Source organism: Chiloscyllium plagiosum, unplaced genomic scaffold (genome assembly GCF_037043375.1).
Source record: "Chiloscyllium plagiosum isolate Xiang-an unplaced genomic scaffold, Cpla_swu_hap1 HiC_scaffold_31, whole genome shotgun sequence".
Classification (NCBI taxonomy): Eukaryota; Metazoa; Chordata; class Chondrichthyes; order Orectolobiformes; family Hemiscylliidae; genus Chiloscyllium; species Chiloscyllium plagiosum.
The window spans coordinates 41,617,748-41,640,350 of record NW_028270169.1 but is presented as its reverse complement, the minus strand read 5'-3'; the positions used below and the strand labels follow the sequence as shown (position 1 = coordinate 41,640,350).

At 41.6% G+C, this 22,603-nt stretch overlaps 1 protein-coding gene across 8 annotated transcripts in view; it reads right to left on the bottom strand.

Moving 5' to 3' along the window:
- elna (elastin a) overlaps positions 1-22,603 on the bottom strand; it is a 287,761-nt gene that overhangs the window by 64,449 nt on the left and 200,709 nt on the right. For 6 of the 8 annotated variants that reach the window (XM_087977478.1, XM_087977474.1, XM_087977475.1 and 3 more), the window contains exons 25-29: positions 17,417-17,437; positions 11,876-11,911; positions 9,029-9,109; positions 8,619-8,654; positions 3,233-3,412 (exon numbers count right to left, since the gene is read on the bottom strand). In XM_087977478.1, the coding sequence (XP_087833604.1) occupies positions 3,233-3,412; positions 8,619-8,654; positions 9,029-9,109; positions 11,876-11,911; positions 17,417-17,437 (354 nt within the window). The remainder of the gene's footprint in view (positions 1-3,232; positions 3,413-8,618; positions 8,655-9,028; positions 9,110-11,875; positions 11,912-17,416; positions 17,438-22,603) is intronic. The other 2 variants (XM_087977473.1, XM_087977477.1) reach the window with 2 other exon arrangements.

Below are 22,603 nucleotides of genomic sequence, written 5' to 3'. Positions count from 1 at the left end.
TTTCAAGAAGGGTCATAGGGAAATCTCTGGCAATTACAGACCAGTCAGTCTGACATCTGTGGTCAGCAAGGCTTTGAAAAGAATTCTGAGGGATAAGATTTATGACTTTTTGGAAAAGCATAACGTGATTAAAAGCAATCTGCATGGCTTTATGAGGGGCAGGTCATGCCTCACAAATCTTATTGAGTTCTTTGAGGAGTTGACGAGACAGGCTGACAAAAGTCGGGCAGTGGATGTAGTGTATATAGACTTCAGTAATGCGTTTGATAAGGTTCCCCATGGTAGGCTCATTCATAAAGTCAGGAAGTATGGGATACAGTGAGATTTGGCTCTCTGGATTCAGAACTGGTTGGCTGACAGAAAGCAGAGAATGGTTGTAGATGGAAAGTATTCTGCCTGGAGGTCAGTGGTGAGTGATGTGCCGCAGGGCTCTGTTCTTGGGCCTCTGCTCTTTGTAGTTTTTATAAATGATTTGGTTGAGGAAGTTCAGGGGTGGGTTAGTAAATTTGCAGATGACACAAAGGTTGGAGGAGCTGTTGACAGTATCAAGGGCTGTTGCAGGCTGCAGCGTGACACTGACAGGATGCAGAGCTGGGCTCTGAAATGGCAGCTGGAGTTCAACCTGGAAAAATGGGAAGTGATGCCGAACTTGAATGCTGAATATAGGATTAAAGACAGTACTCTTGGCAGTTTGGAGGAACAGCGGTGTTCAAGTGCATAGACCCCTCAAAGTTGCTAACCAAGTGGATAGGGTTATTAAGAAAGCATATGGTGTTTTGGCTTTCATTAACAGGGGGATCGAGTTTAAGAACTGCAAGGTTTTGCTGCAGCTCTACAAAACCCTGGTGAGACCACACTTGGAATATGGTCCTTGGCCTCCTCCATCGCCAGACCATGGCAACACGACGCCTGGAGGAAGAGCGCCTCATCTTCCGCCTAGGAACCCTCCAACCACAAGGGATGAATGCAGATTTCTCCAGCTTCCTCATTTCCCCTCACCCCACTTTGAGTACAGGTTTCTCACACATTAAACTACAATGTTATTAGAAGCAGAAATAACTGTCCTGCAGATGGAGGAAATAATCCCGACTGTTTTACAACATTTTACAAAGACTAAGGCAATAGAATTGGCATAGAAGTTAAAGTTGGTTTTCCTTTAAACACTAAGAAGGCAGTGATATTTAAAATATTAGCAAAGCATTTGGGATTGATGAAAATACAAGAAAATCCAGATAGACCATTGAGTCAGTGGAGGTGATTATGACTGAATTACAGTTAATATTGCTTGAACATGACAGAGTTGAGGCAGCTTAAAATTAAAAAAAAGTAAAGAACATTGCAGTTGAAAAGGATGGAGATGGGGATGACAGAATTTGAGCTTGAGAAAGAGAGAAAAAAAGAGCATTTCACAGATAGAGGGAAAAGGAACAAAGAAAAATAAATCAAGGAGATTGGAACTTGAATTACAAAGGAAAAAAGAGCAAAGAGATGAGAGAGAGAGAGAGAGAGAAGAAAAAGAGTATTGGCTTATAAGGCTGTAGTTCTTTTTTTAAATGCCTCAGATATAGAAGAAATTTCTGATGAGGAAAGCCATAGGCAGAATCCAAAGTCCAAGTGGGAAATGTATAAATTCGTAGAGGCCATACCAAAGTGTAAAGAAAGGATGTGGAGTCATTCTTTCATTTGAAAAGATAGCAAAGCAAATAAAATGGTCAAAGGAAAGCCAGCCGTTGTTCATACAGTGTAGGTTGAAAGCTAGAGCACATGAAATTTATGCCTCACTAACAGAGGAGTTCTTTTGGATTATGATGCTGTATAAAAGGCTTTTCTGGTTTTTTTGAGTTAATTCCTGAAGTATAAAGACAAACGTTTCAAATATTGAAGGAAATAACTTTAGCAAACTTTAAAGGGTAAAGCAAAATAAATTTAACTGGTGGATAATAAACAGAACATTTTTTTTCCTTCAACTACACAGACCTGAAATGGATAAAAAGATGAGAGGATGAAAAAAGGTAAGTTGTCAGATTAATGAAGAAACAGCTGGGCATGCCCTCAGATTTCATGCTGAGACCAGAAAGTAAGGGCTCAGAGTGTCATTTGCCTAATTGTTTCAATTATCACAAAGTAGAACATTTTCATTCAAAACGTTGGAAGTTGTGATGGATGCACATAAGCTTGACTTGTGTTTCAGAAGTGAGAATCTGAAAAGGGAACTCACAAGGCAAGTACCATGGACCAAATTGTAGCTTTAACTGCAACTATGAAACCAAAGTTAAGCACTGCTTTGAGTGCAGTAGTGGTGAAGGGTAGATGAGTGATACAATAGGTTTTTGTTGAAAGGCAAGGTAATCCTTCTTTATTCAAATGATACAGATAAAGCCAGAACTATATTAAGCGATACAGAAATTATGCAACATCTTTCGCAAGAGAAGGACTTTACTTCTCCTCCAGACAGACTTGCTCTGAAAGCCAATGTTTTACACAGGGTAAGTAGAGAATACCTGTTTCTATATACAAAGTACATAGGATGTGACCTGACATCTGAAACAGCAGTAGTAGGAATTGTTCAGTAATAAACTGTGGATGGAATTGACTTAATCCTAGGTAACGACTTAGCTGGAGTAATTAAATTCATTGCTTTGCCTAGAACTATAGAAAGTCTGAGTGAAGTTAAAGAAAAGGAACAGTACAGGCACAAGTTGTAGATATTTTTCCACTGTGACCTGAACAATGGCAAAACAGAGTCCAAAATTGGTCCATCAAGAATTAGTCATTGACAGAAATGCTTGCATTGCTTAACTGCAAAAAAAATACATCATTTAGTTTTAAACAACACTGAATGGTTGCGTTAAATGGGTGATAATTTCCTGAGTACCATTATACATGTTATCGCTAGTCCTGTTACCCTATTTTTTTATGGCTATACAATCAACAGCCAATGATGTTCACCCAATTAATTTTGGTTGACAGGAATATCACAGGTAGACATTGCAAGAATGGACTATTCAGAAAACTTGCAAGTTCTTTTGACAGACCTATAAAGTACAATTCAAAAACTCTTCATACAGTATCCTTGATGAATGCATGCAGCTGCAGTTATTTCATTTTGCTTTTGATATTAATTTCAATTTGAGTCAGATACTTCAATTTGCACAGAATTGGGTTGAAATAGACTTATACACTCTTTGTAAAACAAAATGGAGAAAATGTCTTCCAAAAGACAGTAGTTTACCCACTCCGACGCCAGGCTGCACACCTACTCCGACGCCAGGCTGCACACCTACTCCGACGCCAGGCTGCACACCCACTCCGACGCCAGGCTGCACACCGATTCCGACGCCAGGCTGCACACCAATTCCGACGCCAGGCTGCACACCCACTCCGACGCCAGGCTGCATACCCACTCCAAGACCTACATTGAGATAAAAAGAATGCAATATTTCAAAATAGTGACTCGTTATTTTAGAAGATTAAAGCTAAAACAAATTAAGAATTTTTTCGGTCTAACAGAACATAGAACATAGAAGAATACAGCGCAGTACAGGCCCTTCGGCCCTCGATGTTGCGCCGATCCAAGCCCACCTAACCTACACTAGCCCACTATCCTCCATATGCCTATCCAATGCCCGCTTAAATGCCCATAATGAGGGAGAGTCCACCACTGCTACTGGCAGGGCATTCCACGAACGCACGACTCGCTGAGTAAAGAACCTACCCCTAACATCTGTCCTATACCTACCCCCCCTTAATTTAAAGCTATGCCCCCTTATAATAGCTGACTCCATACGTGGAAAAAGATTCTCACTGTCGACCCTATCTAAACCCCTAATCATCTTGTACACCTCTATCAAGTCACCCCTAAACCTTCTTTTCTCCAATGAAAACAACCCCAAGTGCCTCAGCCTTTCCTCATACGATCTTTCTACCATACCAGGCAACATCCTGGTAAACCTCCTCTGCACCCGTTCCAGTGCCTCCACATCCTTCCTATAGTATGGCGACCAAAACTGCACACAATACTCCAGATGCGGCCGCACTAGAGTCTTATACAACTGCAACATGACCTCAGTACTCCGGAACTCAATTCCTCTACCAATAAAAGCTAGTATGCCATATGCCTTCTTCACCGCACTATTTACCTGGGTGGCAACTTTCAAAGATCTGTGTACATGGACACCAAGATCCCTCTGCTCATCCACCCTACCAAGTATCCGACCATTAGCCCAGTACCCCATCTTTTTGTTCCTCTTACCAAAGTGAATCACCTCACACTTAGCTACATTGAACTCCATTTGCCACCTTTCTGCCCAGTTCTGCAGCTTATCTATATCCCGCTGTAACCTGCCACGTCCTTCCTCACTGTCTACAACTCCTCCAACTTTCGTATCATCTGCAAACTTGCTCACCCAACCTTCTAACCCCTCCTCCAGGTCATTTATAAAAATGACAAACAGCAATGGTCCCAAAACAGATCCCTGCGGAACACCGCTAGTGACGGCACTCCAAGATGAACCTTTGCCATCAACTACTACCCTCTGTCTTCTTCCGGCCAGCCAACTCCTAATCCAAACCTCCAACTCACCCTCAATGCCATACCTCCGTATTTTTTGAAGTAGCCTACCATGGGGAGCCTTATCAAACGCCTTACTAAAATCCATATATACCACATCTACCGCTTTCCCCTCGTCCACCTCCTTAGTCACCTTCTCAAAGAATTCAATAAAGTTTGTGAGGCACGACCTGTCCTTCACAAAACCATGCTGACTATCCTTGATCACATTATTCCTATCCAGATGTTCATAAATCCTATCCATTACAATTCTCTCTAAGACTTTGCCCACAACAGAAGTGAGACTCACCGGCCTATAGTTACTAGGGTTATCCCTACTCCCCTTCTTGAACAAGGGAACCACATTTGCTAGCCTCCAATCTTCCGGCACTACTCCTGTAGACAACGAGGACATAAAAATCAAGGCCAATGGCTCTGCAATCTCCTCCCTTGCTTCCCAGAGAATCCTAGGAAAAATGCCATCAGGCCCAGGGGACTTATCTATTTTCACCCTTTCCAGAATTTCCAACACCTCTTCTCTACATACCTCAAAGCCATCCATTCTACTTAATTGTGACTCAGTATTCACATCAACAATAATGTCCTGATCCTGAGTGAATGCTGACGAAAAGTATTCATTCAGTGTCTCCCCAATCTCTTCAGCCTCCACACGCAACTTCCCACTACTATCCTTGACTGGACCTATTCCTACCCTAGTCATTCTTTTATTCCTGACATTCCTATAGAAAGCCTTAGGGTTTTCCCTAATCCTACCAACTAAGGACCTTTCATGTCCCCTCCTTGCTGCTCTTAGCTCTCTCTTCAGGTCCTTCCTGGCTTCCTTATAACACTCAATAGCCCCAATTGAACCTTCACGCCTCATCTTTACATAGGCCGCCCTCTTCCATTTAACAAGGGATTCCAATTCCTTATTAAACCACGGCTCCCTAACACGACCCTTTCCTCCCTGCCTGACAGGTACATACTTATCAAGGACACTCAATAGTTGCTCCTTGAACAAGCTCCACATATCAATTACGCCCTTGCCTTGAAGCTTACTTTTCCAAGCCACACATCCTAAGTCATGCCTCACCGCATCATAATTTCCCTGCCCCCAGCTATAACTCTTGCCCTGTAGTGCACACTTATCCCTCTCCATCACTAGAGTAAAAGTCACCGAATTGTGGTCACTGTCCCCAAAGTGCTCACGTACCTCTAATTCTAGCACCTGGCCTGGTTCATTACCCAGGACCAAATCCAGTATGGCCTCACCTCTTGTTGGCCTATCTACATATTGTGTCAGGAAACCCTCCTGCACACATTGGACAAACACTGACCCATCTAACGAACTTGAGCTATAGCTTTCCCAATCAATATCAGGAAAGTTAAAGTCCCCCATAACAACCACCCTATTACTTTCACTCTTCTCTTGAATCATCCTCGCAATCCTTTCTTCTACGTTTCTAGGACTATTAGGAGGCCTGTAAAAAACTCCTAACAGGGTGAGCTCACCTTTCCTATTCCTAACCTCAGCCCAAACTACCTCAGATGGCGAGTCTTCATCCATCGTCCTTTCCACAGCTGTAATTCTATCTTTGACAAGCAATGCCACACCTCCCCCTCTTTTACCCCCACCTCTGACCCTACTAAAACATTTAAACCCTGGGACCTGCAACAGCCAATCCTGTCCCTGTTCTACCCATGTCTCCGTAATAGCCACAACATCGAAGTCCCAGGTACCAACCCACCCTGCAAGTTCACCTACCTTATTTCGTATACTTCTTGCATTGAAGTATACACACTTCAAGCCACTTTCCTGTTTCCAGGCATCCTCCTTTGAAATTGATGCCATGTTCCTAACCTCCCCCCACTCCATGGCACATAATGGAATAATGTTGCTCTCGGAAATCTTCTGCCTTTTTATTTCCAGCACTTCAATATTTAAACTAAGATCTTTCGCGATGAATTATTACTCTTAAGTGTTGGATGAAAGAAGTGCAACATTTTTTAAGAGCTACTGTGTTTTCAGTCTGTACAATCAGTCTGTTGTCATTGATCTAAAAGGTGCAATAAGCTGATGGCCATACTAGTCTAAAAATACATAATCTCAAAAACTAAGCAGACTTAAGCCTGGTTATTGCTTGCATGGGAGACCAACTGGCAATATTAGGTGCAGTAGGCTTTTGGGGTACTTGCAGTGCAATGGTAGTGCAATAAACTCTGGGCCAGGAGGTTTAGGCCATGTCATAACATGGCTGAACAGGTTTATTAAAAATACCTAAAAATAGTTATCCAAAGAATGAGGCTGTGCGATGTCTTCGACAATCACTAAAACAGCATAACTATTTATTTATAAAGTGGTTCCTAAGGTTTTTGAGAAAATTGGTTACTAATAAGCATTAGTTTTCAAAACTAAAGAAAACATATAGAACATAAAACATTACAGTGCAGTACAGGCCCATCGGCCCTTGATGTTAAGCTGCCCTCTGAAACCAATCTGAAGACCATCTAACCAACACTATTCCATTCTTGTCTATATGGCTATCCAATGACCATTTAAATGCCTGTAAAGTTGGTGAGTCCATAAATGTTGCAGGCAGTGTGTTCCACACCCCTACTACTCTGAGTAAAGAAACTACCTCTGACGTCTGTCCTATTTCCAACACCCTTCAATTTGAAGCTATGCCCCCTCGTACTATCTGTCACCATTATCGGAAAAAGACTCTCACTGTCCACTCGATCTAACCCACTGATTATCTAATATGTCTCAATTAAGTCATCTCTCAACCTTCTTCTCTCTAACAAAAACAGCCTCAAGTCCCTCAACCTTTTCTTGTAAGACCTTCCCTCCATACCAGGCAACATCCCAGTAAATCTCCTCTGAACCCTTTCCAGAACTGCACACAATATTCCAAGTGTGGCCACACCAGAGTTTTGTACAGCTGCAGCATGACCTCATGGTTCTGAAACTCAATCCCTTTACTGATAAAAGCTAAAACACTGTGTGCCTTCTTAACAGCTCTATCAACCTGGGAGGTAACTTTGAGGGATATGTACATGGACACTAAGATCTCTCTGCTCATTTACACTACCAAGAGTCTGACCATTCGCCCAGTATTCTGCATTCCTGTTACTCCTTTCAAAGTGAATCACCTCACACTTTTTTGCATTAAACTCCATTTGCCACCTCTCAGCCCAGCTCTGCAGCTATGTCCCTCTGTAACATACTACATCCTACGGCACTATCCACAACTGTACAGATCTTAGTGTCGTCCACAAATTTACTAACCCATCCTTCTATACACTCATCCAGGTTGTTTATAAAAGTGGCAAATAGCAGTGGACCCAAAACAGATCCTTGTGGTACACCACTAGTAACTGAACTCCAGGATGAACATTTCCCATCAACCGCCACCCTTTGTCTTCTTTCAGCTAGGCAATTTCTGATCTAAACAGCTAAATCACCCTCAATCCCATGCCTTCGTATTTTGTACAGTAGCCTACCATGGGGAACCTTATCAAATGCCTTACTGAAATCCATGTTCCCCACATCAATGGCTTTATCCTCATCCACCTGTTTGGTCACCTTTTCAAAGAACTCAATAAGGTTTGAGAGGCATGACCTACCCTTCACGAAACCTATGCTAAAAGGTTTAATCCACATCATTGAATACTGATGATGTTTTCTGCTTTAATTTACCAGTTGCACCAATTCATCTGGTCAACTTGATGTTACAATACACAAAATTGAAATTACAGAGAAACTCAGCAAGTCTGGCAGCATCTGTGGCCTGCTGAATTTCTCCAACAATTCTTGTTTTTGTGTTTCAGATCACCAGCCTCCATAATTTTTTATTATGTTTTGATGCTGCAAGAATTAGCAGAGTACAGTATAGATTACTAATGTGGAAATGTATCTCACATAGCCATTACATAAATCATTTAAATTACTTTTTCTTTCACATTTAATTGGCTTTTTCTTGACTTTCAAGGGCAACAATTTGATCATTACATTGACCAGTGAATTCTCAAAACTCTCTAGTGAATATGTTAGCTGTGGTAGCTTTACCTCCATATTTAGCAGCTTTAGATGCAGCAGCTCCACCTGGAATGAAATTGAACAGGACCTTTATTATAATGATACAGCTAAATCTGTCTGTACATGGATATGACAAAAATGTCTTTGATCATGAAATTCCGAAGATTACAATCACACAGCATTCCTGCGAAACAAAAGTCAGAAATATTGCTCAGATTGCTCAGATCAATTTCTGAATTCCATTGGGTAAATGTGAACTAAAAATATTGTAACAATGAATTTATGAAGAGACTCTGATAAGTTATGACGTAGCAACCTTTGGTTAATTGTAACATTTCATTGCATAACATGACAACATCACTTGCACAGAAATGCCACAGAATAGAAGGAATAAAAGGAGTAAAATGGAGCAAAACATCTTTCAGAAGACAGCAAATTACCAACTCCAAGGCCAGGTTGGACACCTCCAGCGCCTGGCTGCACACCAACCCCAGCGCCCGGCTGCACACCTACTCCAACACCTAATTAAGATAACAAGAATTTAATAATTAGAAACATAAACTATTTATTTTTAAAAATGTAAGGGTTTTTTGGCCAATAGTGTCTGACGGTGATATGGATAATATGAATCCTGAACTATGCTCACTTTGTAATTCTAAATGTTAATTTCAACACCTCAAGGTGAGCTGTTATTCTTTGTAACAATTCTCCTTCCATGCAAGTTGGAGGGAGTGCTGGATTGTTAGAGATCATATCTATTGGATGACATGTTAACATTAAAGCCAAACTCTGTGGACAGGGTGCTCCCATGACACCAACATAAAGGTGATGAATTCTCCTAGTGTCCTTGTTTAATTCTTGAATAACATGAGTAGAATAGTTTTACTCTGTACTATATGTATGACAGCTTCCTAATGCCAATATGTTGCCACTTCAAAAGTGAAAAAATTGCTATAAAGCACTTCAGGCTGTCCTATAGTCTGATATTAATAAAAGAAAAAAAATCTGAAGATGACTGCTGAAGGACATCCATATCAATTACTAAATGAAGGATGTATTCCAGAGTTGAGGAATTTCAGTTATGAAGATAGTTTGAAGGAGTTGAGACTGTTTTCCTTGGAGAAAAGAGATGATCTGTTTTGATATAATCAGAATCATAAGAGGTCTAGACAGAATAAATATGGAGAAATTGCTCCCACTCATGAAAAGAACAAGAATGAGAGCACTCAAATTTGAGTAATTAGTATAAGTGATATAAGCGAAAAATGTTTCCATGCAATGAGTGATTAGCTTCTGAAATGTAATGCTGGTTGGTGGAGGCAGGTTTAATTGAGGCATTCAAAAGAAAAATTAGATGGTTATTTGATGGGAAGAAAGCAGATGGGAAGTAACAATGGGAAGAAAGCAGAAGATTGACACAAAGATGGTCATTTGCAGAGCCACTGCAGACACGATGGGCTGAATGGCCTCCTTCTGCACTGTAACAATTTTGGGCTCTGTGATAAGGAAAGAACATTAATGTGATTATTGAGAATGTTTTATTCTATTTTGTTTTTCAGTTAAGTTATCCAAATGTATTCATGTATCAAAGTGCATTACTTTTAAAACTGCACTTTTTTACAATTCATTTTTGTAGGATGTGGGCATTGATGGCTGGCCAGTGTTTATTGCCCATTCCTAGTTGCCCTTGAGAAGGTGGTGGTGAGCTGCCTTCTTGAACTGCTGCACCTCCACCTGCTGTGGGTTGACGCACAATGCTATTAAGGAAGGAATTCCAGGGCTTTGACTCAGTGACAGTGAAGGAAACGCAATACGTTTCCAAGTGAGGAATGGTGAGTGGCTTGGAGGGGAACCTAAAGGTGGTAGTCTTCCTATGTATCTGCTGCCCTTGACCTTCTAGATGGAAGTGGCCATGGATTTGGAAGCTGCTGTCTGAGGATCTTTGGTGTATTTCTACAGTGCATTTTGTAGACAGTATACACTGCTGCTGAGAGTCGTTGGTGGAGGGAATGGATGTAGTGCCAATCAAGTGAGTTGCTTTGTCCTGGATGGTGTCAACCTTCTTGAGTGCTGTTGAAACTGCACTCATCCAAGCCAGTGGGGAGCATCCTATCACATTCCTGACTAGTAACTTGTAGTCAGGAGGCAAGTTACTCATTGCAGTATTCCTAGTCTCTGATCAGCTCTTGTCTTTATGTGGCGAGTCGAGTTGAATTTCTGGTCAATAATAACCCTCAGGATGTTGATAGTGGGGGATCCAGTGATGGAAATACCATTGAATATCAAGGGGGCAGTGGTTAGATAGTCTGTTATTGGTGATGGTCATAACCTATTGTGTGGCATGAATGTAACTTGCCACTTGTCAGCCCAAGCCTTGATATTTGTCCAGATCTTGTTGCATTTGAACATGGACTGTTTCAACACCTGAGGAGCTGTGAATGGTGCTGAATACCGTACACTCATCGGCGAACATCCTTACTTTTGATCTTATGATGGAAGGAAAGTCATTGATGAATCAGCTGAAGATGGTTCGGCCAAAGACACGATCCTGAGAAACTCATGCAGAGATGTCCTGGAGTTGAGATGACTGACCTCCAACAACTATGACCATCTTCCTGTGTGCTAGGTATAATTACAAACTCTCCAACAGAGAATTTGACCCCAATACCAATTGATTCCAGTCTTCTTAGGGCTCCTTAATGCCATGCTCAGTTGAATGCAGCCTTGATGTCAAGGGCTGTCACTCTCATTTCATCTCACTTTATTTAATTCTGGAAAGAGATGAGAGCATTTGGTTCTGGAACAGTCCCAGCAGATTGGAGGGTACCAATTTAATACTGCTCATTGAAAAAGGATAGAGACAGAAAACCTGAAATTACAATCTGGTTAGCCTAACAGCAGTGAGGAAATGCTGAAGAAATAAAGAATGTGATTACAGGCACTTAGAAAATTCCAATGGGATTATCAACATGGATTTATCAAAGGAAATTACATGGAGTAATATTACATGGTGACAGAATGGGAAATGTTGATATACAAAAGGACCTAGGTGTTCTTGTACACCCGTCATTGGAAGCTCAATTGGCTGAATGGCTGGTTTGCAATGCATTGTGATGACAACAGCATGAATTCAATTCAAGCTCTGGCTGAGGTTGCCATGAAGGATTCCCCTTCTTAACTTCTCCCCTTGCCTCAGGTTAAACTACTATCAGTCGTCTGTCTCTAATGAGAGAGCAGCCCTATGGTCTGGTAAGATTGTGGTGATTTTACTTTACCAGTGTCCTTACCTCCCTGAACTCCAGGTTGAACAGCTCCTTCAGCACCTGTATTAGTGACACAAAAACATAGAGTTGGCTCATTTAAACACTGCCAATGATTGGGATGGTAACTCATATGACTGTACTAGGCTGCAGGGTTGGCTATAGTTAAATATTATCCAAAGTGCTCACTCATTTTAAAATAAAATCAATATACTCAGGTGGAGTATGCTAAATGTATCACATGTCTGTAGTATTGCCTCCATATGGCTACAGTGCAGAAAAATAGCATGATTTAACTACAGCTGCCAAGTTAAGATGACTATGAATATGCTTTCTCACCACTGATCCTCATTTATAACTAAATGCACAGTTTGCATAACTTTGCACTACCCTCCCCCCACCCCACCCACTCCACTATAAATGTACAAATGTCCCGTCATCTCTGCATCACTAAGCTTCCTAATCTCAGGTATATGGACACACACTGTCAGCATTCCATTATGCTAGCAATATTCTTGAAGAACTCACAATGTTCCCACAAACTTAATGCCATATACTTTCATAGCAGTTACAACATGGTTTATTTAGGGGTGGGTGAGACCAGTTAGTTTGTTGGCTAAAATGTGGTGCAGGATTACCAATAGTATGGGTTAAATCCATACTGATTGTTGTAGGTCACAGAATACTGTCTCATTGTCTTGCCCCATGTTGGATGTGAAGTGATGCTCCTCAAGCTGTTCAATCACTTGTCTTTCCAAAACAGAAAGAGATGCTAATGGTCCTTCCTGGATTGTCTAATTACTGGTTGCAACACGAACAGTCCATCTATGCCACCTGACAATTCATTGTGCCTTGGTATACCAATGAAGTTGACTCCAAGTTCCATCTCAGCCAGGAGCAATGCTTGAGGTTTCTGAGAACTATTAAGGATAAGGTCACAGAGTTGGATCTATCCAGGCAAGAACAGATGGCATTGACAATACTACTACTGGAAGCTAGGAGTGATTTTTGGCTGTTATGTGAAAAGATTGAAATTCTGTACAGTGTGTGATAATGTGCATGCATGCAGTTTAGGTTTTCTTGTTTCATTAAGACATTAATAAGGGTTTTCATTTTTATAGTTGGGTATTATCATAGAATCACCAAATCCCTACAGTGCGGAAATCAAGACTTGCACCTGAACAGCATTCCATCCAGACCCAGCCCCCCCAAACTATCTTTATAACCCCACATTTACCATAGCTAGTCCACCTAATCTGCACACACCTGTACACTATTGGCAATTTAGCATGGCCAATACACCTAACCTGCATGCTTTTGGTTTGTGGGAGGAAATTGGAGCACCCAGTGGAAATCCATTGAGACATAAGGAGAACATACAAATTCCACACAGACACACAAGACTGGAATAAAACTAGGTGCCTGGTGCCATGAACAATCATGCTGCCCTGATTAGTTAGGTAAAAACAATGACTGCAGATATTGGAAACCAGATTCTAGATTAGAGTGGTGCTGGAAAAGCACAGCAGTTCAGGCAGCATTGGAGGAGCAGGAAAATCGACGTTTTGGGCAAAAGCCCTTCATCAGGAATAGACGCCTCTATTCCTGAGGCCTCTATGCCCGAAACATCGATAGCCCTGCCCTGATTAGTTGGCTAATTGTGTTTAGTTAATGCTGATTTTAGTTTGCTCAAAAAATGAAAGTCATAAACCTTGAAATCTTGTCATGTGATTCCTTTGAATTGGTCATTTGGAATTCAAGCATCTTTTTAAAGTACCTGCAATGATTGTAACAATACATATCCTTGTGCATGGCTTCAGTGCCTATTTTATGGACACCTTAGCTTGGTACAATGCTCCTATGCAGTGTTATCCTAATGGCAGCACTATAGTTGGTGACTGATTTTCACCATTGGAGAATGCTAAATCATGAAGGAATGGAATGAAATGTAATCACCTTATACTTGTGCCCAAAAGGGTTTGTCCAGGTTTATCCAAAACAGCAAAATAGGATTGACTTGGCAGAATGAGAGTATACAAGATCTGAGAACTACTAACTTAAGTAGCAACGTTCCACTGTAACACATTTACTTGTAACCCTCATCCCAGCATATAGATAGACCTCACCTCACACTATTGATTGAGGAGAAAGTGAGGTCTGCAGATGCTGGAGATCAGAGATGGAAATGTGTTGCTGGAAAAGCGCAGCAGGTCAGGCAGCATCTAGGGAACAGGAGAATCGACGTTTCGGGCATTAGCCTGAAGAAGGGCTAATGCCCGAAACGTCGATTCACACTATTGATTACTCAGCTAAATAAAGATAGAACTAATTAAATGAATTAAATAAATCATGGGAATATTCAATTGAAAAGCATAAAGACAAATAAAAATTAAAATTTACCATTCATTTTAAGTGTCCTTGATAAGTATGTACCCGTCAGGCAGGGAGGAAAGGGTCGTGTGAGGGAGCCGTGGTTTAATAAGGAATTGGAATCCCTTGTTAAATGGAAGAAGGCGGCCTATGTAAAGATGAGGCGTGAAGGTTCAATTGGGGCGATTGAGAGTTATAAGGTAGCCAGGAAGGACCTGAAGAGAGAGCTAAGAGCAGCAAGGAGGGGACATGAAAGGTCCTTAGTTGGTAGGATTAGGGAAAACCCTAAGGCTTTCTATAGGTATGTTAGGAATAAAAGAATGACTAGGGTAGGAATAGGTCCAGTTAAGGATAGTAGTGGGAAGTTGCGTGTGGAGGCTGAAGAGATTGGGGAGACACTGAATGAATACTTTTCGTCAGTATTCACTCAGGAACAGGACATTGTTGTTGATGTGAATACTGAGTCACAATTAAGTAGAATGGATGGCTATGAGGTATGTAGAGAAGAGGTGTTGGAAATTCTGGAAAGGGTGAAAATAGATAAGTCCCCTGGGCCTGATGGCATTTTTCCTAGGATTCTCTGGGAAGAAAGGGAGGAGATTGCAGAGCCATTGGCCTTGATTTTTATGTCCTCGTTGTCTACAGGAGTAGTGCCAGAAGATTGGAGGCTAGCAAATGTGGTTCCCTTGTTCAAGAAGGGGAGTAGGGATAACCCTAGTAACTATAGGCCGGTGAGTCTCACTTCTGTTGTGGGCAAAGTCTTAGAGAGAATTGTAAGGGATAGGATTTATGAACATCTGGATAGGAATAATGTGATCAAGGATAGTCAGCATGGTTTTGTGAAGGACAGGTCGTGCCTCACAAACCTTATTGAATTCTTTGAGAAGGTGACTAAGGAGGTGGACGAGGGGAAAGCGGTAGATGTAGTGTATATGGATTTTAGTAAGGCGTTTGATAAGATTCCCTATGGTAGACTACTGCAAAAAATACGGAGGTATGGCATTGAGGGTGAGTTGGAGGTTTGGATTTGGAGTTGGCTGGCTGGAAGAAGACAAAGGGTAGTAGTTGATGGCAAAGGTTCATCTTGGAGTGCCGTCACTAGCGGTGTTCCGCAAGGATCTGTTTTGGGACCATTGCTGTTTGTCATTTTTATAAATGACCTGGAGGAGGGGTTAGAAGGTTGGGTGAGCAAGTTTGCGGATGATACGAAAGTCAGAGGAGTTGTAGACAGTGAGGAAGGATGTGGCAGGTTACAGCGGGATATAGATAAGCTGCAGAGCTGGGCAGAAAGGTGGCAAATGGAGTTCAATGTAGCTAAGTGTGAGGTGATTCACTTTGGTAAGAGGAACAAAAAGATGGGGTACTGGGCTAATGGTCGGATACTTGGTAGGGTGGATGAGCAGAGGGATCTTGGTGTCCATGTACACAGATCTTTGAAAGTTGCCACCCAGGTAAATAGTGCGGTGAAGAAGGCATATGGCATACTGGCTTTTATTGGTAGAGGAATTGAGTTCCGGAGTCCTGAGGTCATGTTGCAGTTGTATAACACTCTGGTGCGGCCACATCTGGAGTATTGTGTGCAGTTTTGGTCGCCATACTATAGGAAGGATGTGGAGGCACTGGAACGGGTGCAGAGGAGGTTTACCAGGATGTTGCCTGGTATGGTAGGATGATCGTTTGAGGAAAGGCTGAGGCACTTGGGGTTGTTTTCATTGGAGAAAAGAAGGTTTAGGGGTGACTTGATAGAGGTGTACAAGATGATTAGGGGTTTAGATAGGGTTGACAGTGAGAATCTTTTTCCACGTATGGAGTCAGCTATTACAAGGGGGCATAGCTTTAAATTACAGGGGGGTAGGTATAGGACAGATGTTAGGGGTAGGTTCTTTACTCAGCGAGTCGTGAGTTCATGGAATGCCCTGCCAGTAGCAGTGGTGGACTCTCCCTCATTATGGGCATTTAAGTGGGCATTGGATAGGCATATGGAGGATAGTGGGCTAGTGTAGGTTAGGTGGGCTTGGATCGGCGCAACATCGAGGGCCGAAGGGCCTGTACTGCGCTGTATTCTTCTATGTTCTATGACTATTTAACTACTGGATTTTACTTACTAAGGAACATTCGAATACTAATCTGGTAATCATTAAAATATTAAAATACTACAATAGTTTAAAATTAAACTTTTTTAGACCGTGCTATTTAGCGTTAAACTTGAATCATCATATCTCATGCCTCTATTATAGATTCACTATTTTTTCCAGTTATGTCTAGTTATACATCCCATAAAGCCTTATCCACTTTGTTAAAACATTTTTCATACACTAAAACTTTTATGTGCCATATGATATACCAACTTTTTCTCTTCAGATGTTTCATTAATGGATTAATGAATTATACAGTAGATAGTTCTATTGATTTACTATGGTCTAGGAGAAAGATAATTTAATTTTTTTAATACTCAATCCACATATTTGAAGAACTCTTTTTATTGCTATTCCTTCACTCTGAACCCAATCATTAGATGCAGTTACATCCATTGAGCAACAGCCTGGAAACAGTGGAAATTTTTCATACTGCAATTCTGTGCAGCAAGTATGCTGTAGGATCTTGTTTCTGAAAATATTGAATTTCATTGCTAAGTACACAGTAATAGTCAGAAAAGTCAGATTTATTAAGTATTATATGAAGAAAAGCAAAAATACCAGAAATCTGAAACCAAGCAGAAAGTGATGGAAATGCTCAGTGAGATAACCAGCAAATATAATAGATGCAAAAGAAAATGTTAGAATAATATTTTATAAGATTAGATCTTGGTTTTATCTAAAACATTAATCAGTGGTTCTCTTTCAGTTTTATTGTCCATGATTTTACCAACAGTGGCAAAATTCCTAACACAATGTTCCATACCAAGTTTCACTTCTTTTTGACATAAATATCAAATGTTTTGTCTTCTTCAACATCCAGGAATTGCAGCACAATAACATCAAAATCGAGAATGAGACCAAGTGGCCTATCATGTCTGTACATTCTCAACAAATTTAAAACTTCTTTGTTCAAAGTTGAAACAACCTGGTTTACTTCAAGGCTACATGCATATTACAATGATTGATTTCACTAATAAGAATATGATGTTTGGTGAAATGGTAGTAACTGATCAATAATCCTAAGTTATAGGTCCAGGAAATCAAGAACAAATTATTATACCTGTTACAGCTCCTGGAGCACCTACATGAATAGCACAAGAAAGAAGACATTAGAATACCAAATTGATCCATTTCAGTAATACATAACTATTTGGGGTATGCAGCGGGGGGGGGGGGGGGGGGGGTAATGGAGGAAAGTTCATTTCAATGATTGATGGTTCCTTCAGGGAATTTAAAAGTTTAGAAGCCCTTGTGCTTAAAGCACTACACCATTTTATGCTAACAAACAATAAACATGTAAGAAATATATACATTGCTTAATTAGGATGTGACAGGACAAGGATGATTTTATAACGAATGCTTCTCTAACTAGTTGTTCTGGTTAGTTATATTTTGTTGAACAGATTAGTAATAGTTTCTCCTCTTACAAAAACATAGAAGTCAACTTCCTTTTAATAATTACTCTAGTCAAAGTTGAGTCAAATTCATTTGAGATACGCATCATTAATATTTGACCTATATATAAAAATTAACACAAACATGCAAATTAGCAACAGGAATAGTTCATTTGATCCCTCAAGCTTGCTACACAATTGAATAAGATCAAGGTTGATCTGATTATGGCCTCAACACCAATTTCCTGCCTATCCCTGATAGAGTCATAGAGTAATAGAGATGTACAGCATGGAAACAGACCCTTCAGTCCAGCCTGTCCATGCTGACCAGATATCCCAACCCAATCTAGTCCCACCTGCCAGCACCCGGTCCGTTTCCCTCCAAACCCTTCCTATTCATATACCCATCCAAATGCCTCTTAAATGTTGCAATTGTACCAGCTTCCACCACATCCTCTGGCAGCTCATTCCATACAAGTACCACCCTCTGCATGAAAATGTTGCCCCTTAGGTCTCTTTTATATCTTTCCCCTCTCACCCTAAACCTATACCCTCTAGTTCTGGACTCCCCGACCCCAGGGAAAAGACTTTGTCTATTTATCCTCTCCATGCCCCTCATAATTTTGTAAACCTCTATAAGGTCACCCCTCAGCCTCCGATGCTCCAGGGAAAACAGCCCCAGCCTGTTCAGCCTCTCCCTATAGCTCAAATTCTGGCAACATCCTTGTAAATCTTTTCTGAACACTTTCAATTTTCACAACATCTTTCCAATAGGAAGGAGACCAGAATTGCATGCAATATTCCAACAGTGGCCTAACCAATGTCCTGTACAGCTGCAACATGACCTCCCCACTCCTGTACTCAGTACTCTGACCAATAAAGGAAAGCATACCAAATGCTTTCTTCACTATCCTATCTACCTGCGACTCCACTTTCAAGGTGCTATGAACCTGCACTCCAATGTCTCTTTGTTCAGCAACATTCCCTAGGACCTTACCATTAAGTGTGTAAGTCCTGCTAAAATTTGCTTTCCCAAAATGCAGCACCTCGCATTTATCTGAATTAAACTCCATCTGCCACTTCTCAGCCCATTGGCCCTTCTGGTCCAGATCCTGTTGTAATCTAAGGTAACCCTCTTCGCTGTCCACTACACCTCCAATTTTGGTGTCATCTGCAAACTTACTAACTGTACCTCTTATGCTCGCATCCAAATCATTTATGTAAATGACAAAAAGTAGAGGACCCAGCACTGATCCTTGTGGCACTCCACTGGTCACAGGCCTCCAGTCTGAAAAACAACCCTCCACCACCACCTTGTGTCTTCTACCTTTGAGCCAGTTCTGTATCCAAATGGCTAGTTCTCCCTGTATTCCATGAGATCTAACCTTGATAATCAGTCTCCCATGGGGAACCTTGTCGAATGCCTTACTGATAGATCACATATCACATCTATAGATCACATCTACTGCTCTGCCCTCATCAATCTTCTTTGTTACTTCTACAAAAAACTCAATCAAGTTTGTCCTGTATTTGCCAAGAATCTATTTGCTTGAAAAATATTCAAACAGCCCACTTTTACACACCATCTTCTAGGGAAGAAAATTCCATGGATGCCCAATCCTCAGGGAAAAAAAAATCTTCATTTCCATTTTAAATGGGAGACCCCTTATGTATAAACTGTGTCTGCTAGTTTTAACCTGTCCCAGAAAGGAAAACATTCTTTCAGCATATACCCATCAAATCTCCTCACCCTTCATATTTCAATAAGATCATCTCTTATTCTTATGAATTCCAATGGATACAGCTTTAACAAGTTTAATCATTCCTCAAAATAATCCCTTAGAAATTAGTTGAGCGAACTCTCTCTGAACTGGTCCTAATGCAATCATATTCTTACTTAAATAAGGGGACACAAACTGTATACAATACTTCTGCTGTGGTTTCACCAAATCCCTGTACAAGTGTAGCAAAACATCTGTACTATTATATTCCATTTCCCTTGTAATGGAAGATGATGACAGAGCTGGAAGTCCTGACATAAAAACTTTGTATTTCAGAAAATTGCAATTTTAAGTGAATCATTGAAATCCCATGAGAATCAATGTTAAAACTGGAGTTAGGTTCCATTTGGACTTCCCCTTAGCAGAAAACAAAATTCAAAACATTATATTTGTTTAATATAAACTGAAATACAATATTTTAAATGGCAAAATATCCATTTGGTGAATTAAACAGCTGTCAAAATAACAATTTTAGAACAATGTAACATTTAACATACAGAAGTTCCTGCAGTGGAACCTCCAAGAATGAAGATTGAAGCACCATTGACCAGGGTCTGCACTGCGGCTTCTATGTTCATCAGGTTCTGAGCCATCTGTAGGAGCTCTTGCTCATTCCTACTCATCATAGCTGTTGCCTTTGGCACTATTTTTCAGGTCTGTGTTACTCCTTTTTGATCACTGCCACCACCTCCTGGGTCCACTCAACACACCTTTAGTGGGGTTGCTTCTCTTGATTGGATGTGGGACCTTGACTTTCTTCCCTATCCTCCTGGTAGCATGTGAGCTGTGGCTGGGATTGGATTGTGGCTTATGGCTAGTGAGCAATATGGGTTTTGCTCCAATAGGAGTCGGAGGTTGACGTATTCTCTAATCCAATAAATTTTGGACACAGCACTGACTATAAGCACCACCAACCCATCCTCCCCTCCTGGCACCTTCCACTGCCACTGCAGAAATTGCAAAACCCCAGCCCACACGTGCCCCCTCACCTCTGACCAAGGCACCAAAAGAGCTTTCCACATCCATCAGAGCTTTACCTTCACTTCTACCCATATCATTTACTGTATCTGTTGCTCCTAATGCAGTCACCTCTACATTGGGGAGACAGGATGCCTACTCGCACAGCGCTTCAGAGAACATCTCCAGGACACCCGCGCCAACCGAACCCATCGCCCAGTGACCGAACACTTCAACTCCCCCTCCCACTCCGCCAAGGACATGCAGGTCCTGGGCCTTCTCCACCGCTACTCCCATAGCACCCAACACCAGGAGGAAGAACATCTCATCTTCCACCTCAGGACCCTCTAACCCCATGGCATGAATGTGGATTTCACCAGTTTCCTCATTTCCCCTCCTCCCACCTTAGCCCAGTTCCAAACTTCCAACTCGGCATTGCACTCATGACCTATCCTACCTGTCCATCTTCCTTCCCACCTATTTGCTCAACCCTCCTCTCTGACTTATCACCATCACCCCACCTCCATCTACCTATCTCACACTCAGCTACATTCCCTCCTGGCCCCAGCCCCACCTCCCTCCCATTTATCTCTCTACCCCCTTGGCTCACAGCACCAAGCCTGATGAAGGGCTTTTGCCTGAAACGTTGATTCTCCTTCTACTCTGATGCTGCCTGACCTGCTGTGTTTTTCCAGCACCACATTCTTGATTCTAATCTTCAGCATCTGCAGTCCTCACTTTTGACTCCTCACAAGGGTCAGATGGGCAGGCGAGTAGAGTGGGGTCTTCCAATCTGAGTGAAGCAGATTCTCTGCAAATGATCAGCATGTGGCAAGGAGGGCACTCCATTATTTCTGAGAGAGTCCTGGGCTGGTACCTGCCAGTGTAGGGGTTTATTAGTGGAAAACATGACAGCATCTTGGTGTGGATGCTAGTGGGCTACAGATGCAACATGACCACTGTTGGTGCCTGTTCCATCAAGCAGTTTTGTGGGGCCTGGGGGCTGGGCATTCCTTAATGCAGATCTCAAGCAAGCATTGGGCATAGGCCAAATTGGTGAATAGGAGCATTTGCGCTAAAGTGGTGCACATCGTGCCAGGTACTACAGTAAACAATGTTAAAACAAACCTATCTCATGATGTGCAACAAGGCTTAAGGCTCCAATAACTTAAAGCAAAACAAAGTTCAGTGTATATTGCTAAATGTAGACTCTGCATCCTAAGTAGACTACTGTTCCAGAGACCCTCACAAAATTCTAAGAACATTGGCTTGAATTCAACATGCAGATAGTCAAATTTGAATTCAATTAATAAATCTGGAATTAAAAGTGAGTCTGATTGTGACCACAAAGCCATTGCTGATTGCTGTAAAACCCCATTTGTTTCACTAATACCTCTTAGGCAAGGAAAATCTTCCATACTCATCTGGTCTGACCTACATGAATCAGATCCACAGTCATTTGATTGAGTCTTAAATGCTCTCCAAAATACCCCAGCAAGCCACTGCTGAATCTAGTCACTGGTGGTAAAGTTTGATCATATAAACGAAACTCAGCAGGCCACCCAACATGGATTAAGGCACCGGAAGCAGCTATGATACACCCAGCTCTGTCAATCCTGCACAGTGTTCCTTTCTTTGACCTGTGCCAGATTTGGAAGAACTGTTCTACTGACTAGTCAAGCAACAACCTGACATTGTAATATCTGATTCTGCGAGAATGACTGTGTTGTAGACAGCAATGCACTATACCTACATATCTCCTGTTCCACTGCAGGTCAGACCTACCAGAGTGGTTTTGGTTGGGAAAGATTTTACTCAAAGTCCTCAACACCGTCAGCATGGTGGTTCAGTGGTTAGCACAGCTGTCGCACAGTGCCAGGGACCCAGGTTTGATTCCAGCCTCGGGTGACTGTGTGGAATTTGCACATTCTCCCAGTGTCTGTGTGGGTTTCCTCTGGGTGCTCTGGTTTCCTCCCACTGTCCAAAGATGTGTAGGTTAGGTGAACTGGCTGTGCTAAATTGCCCCATAGTGTTCAGGAATGTGTAGGCACATTAATCAGGGGTGAATATAGGGTAGGGGGAATGGGTCTGGATGGATTACACTTCGGAAGGTTG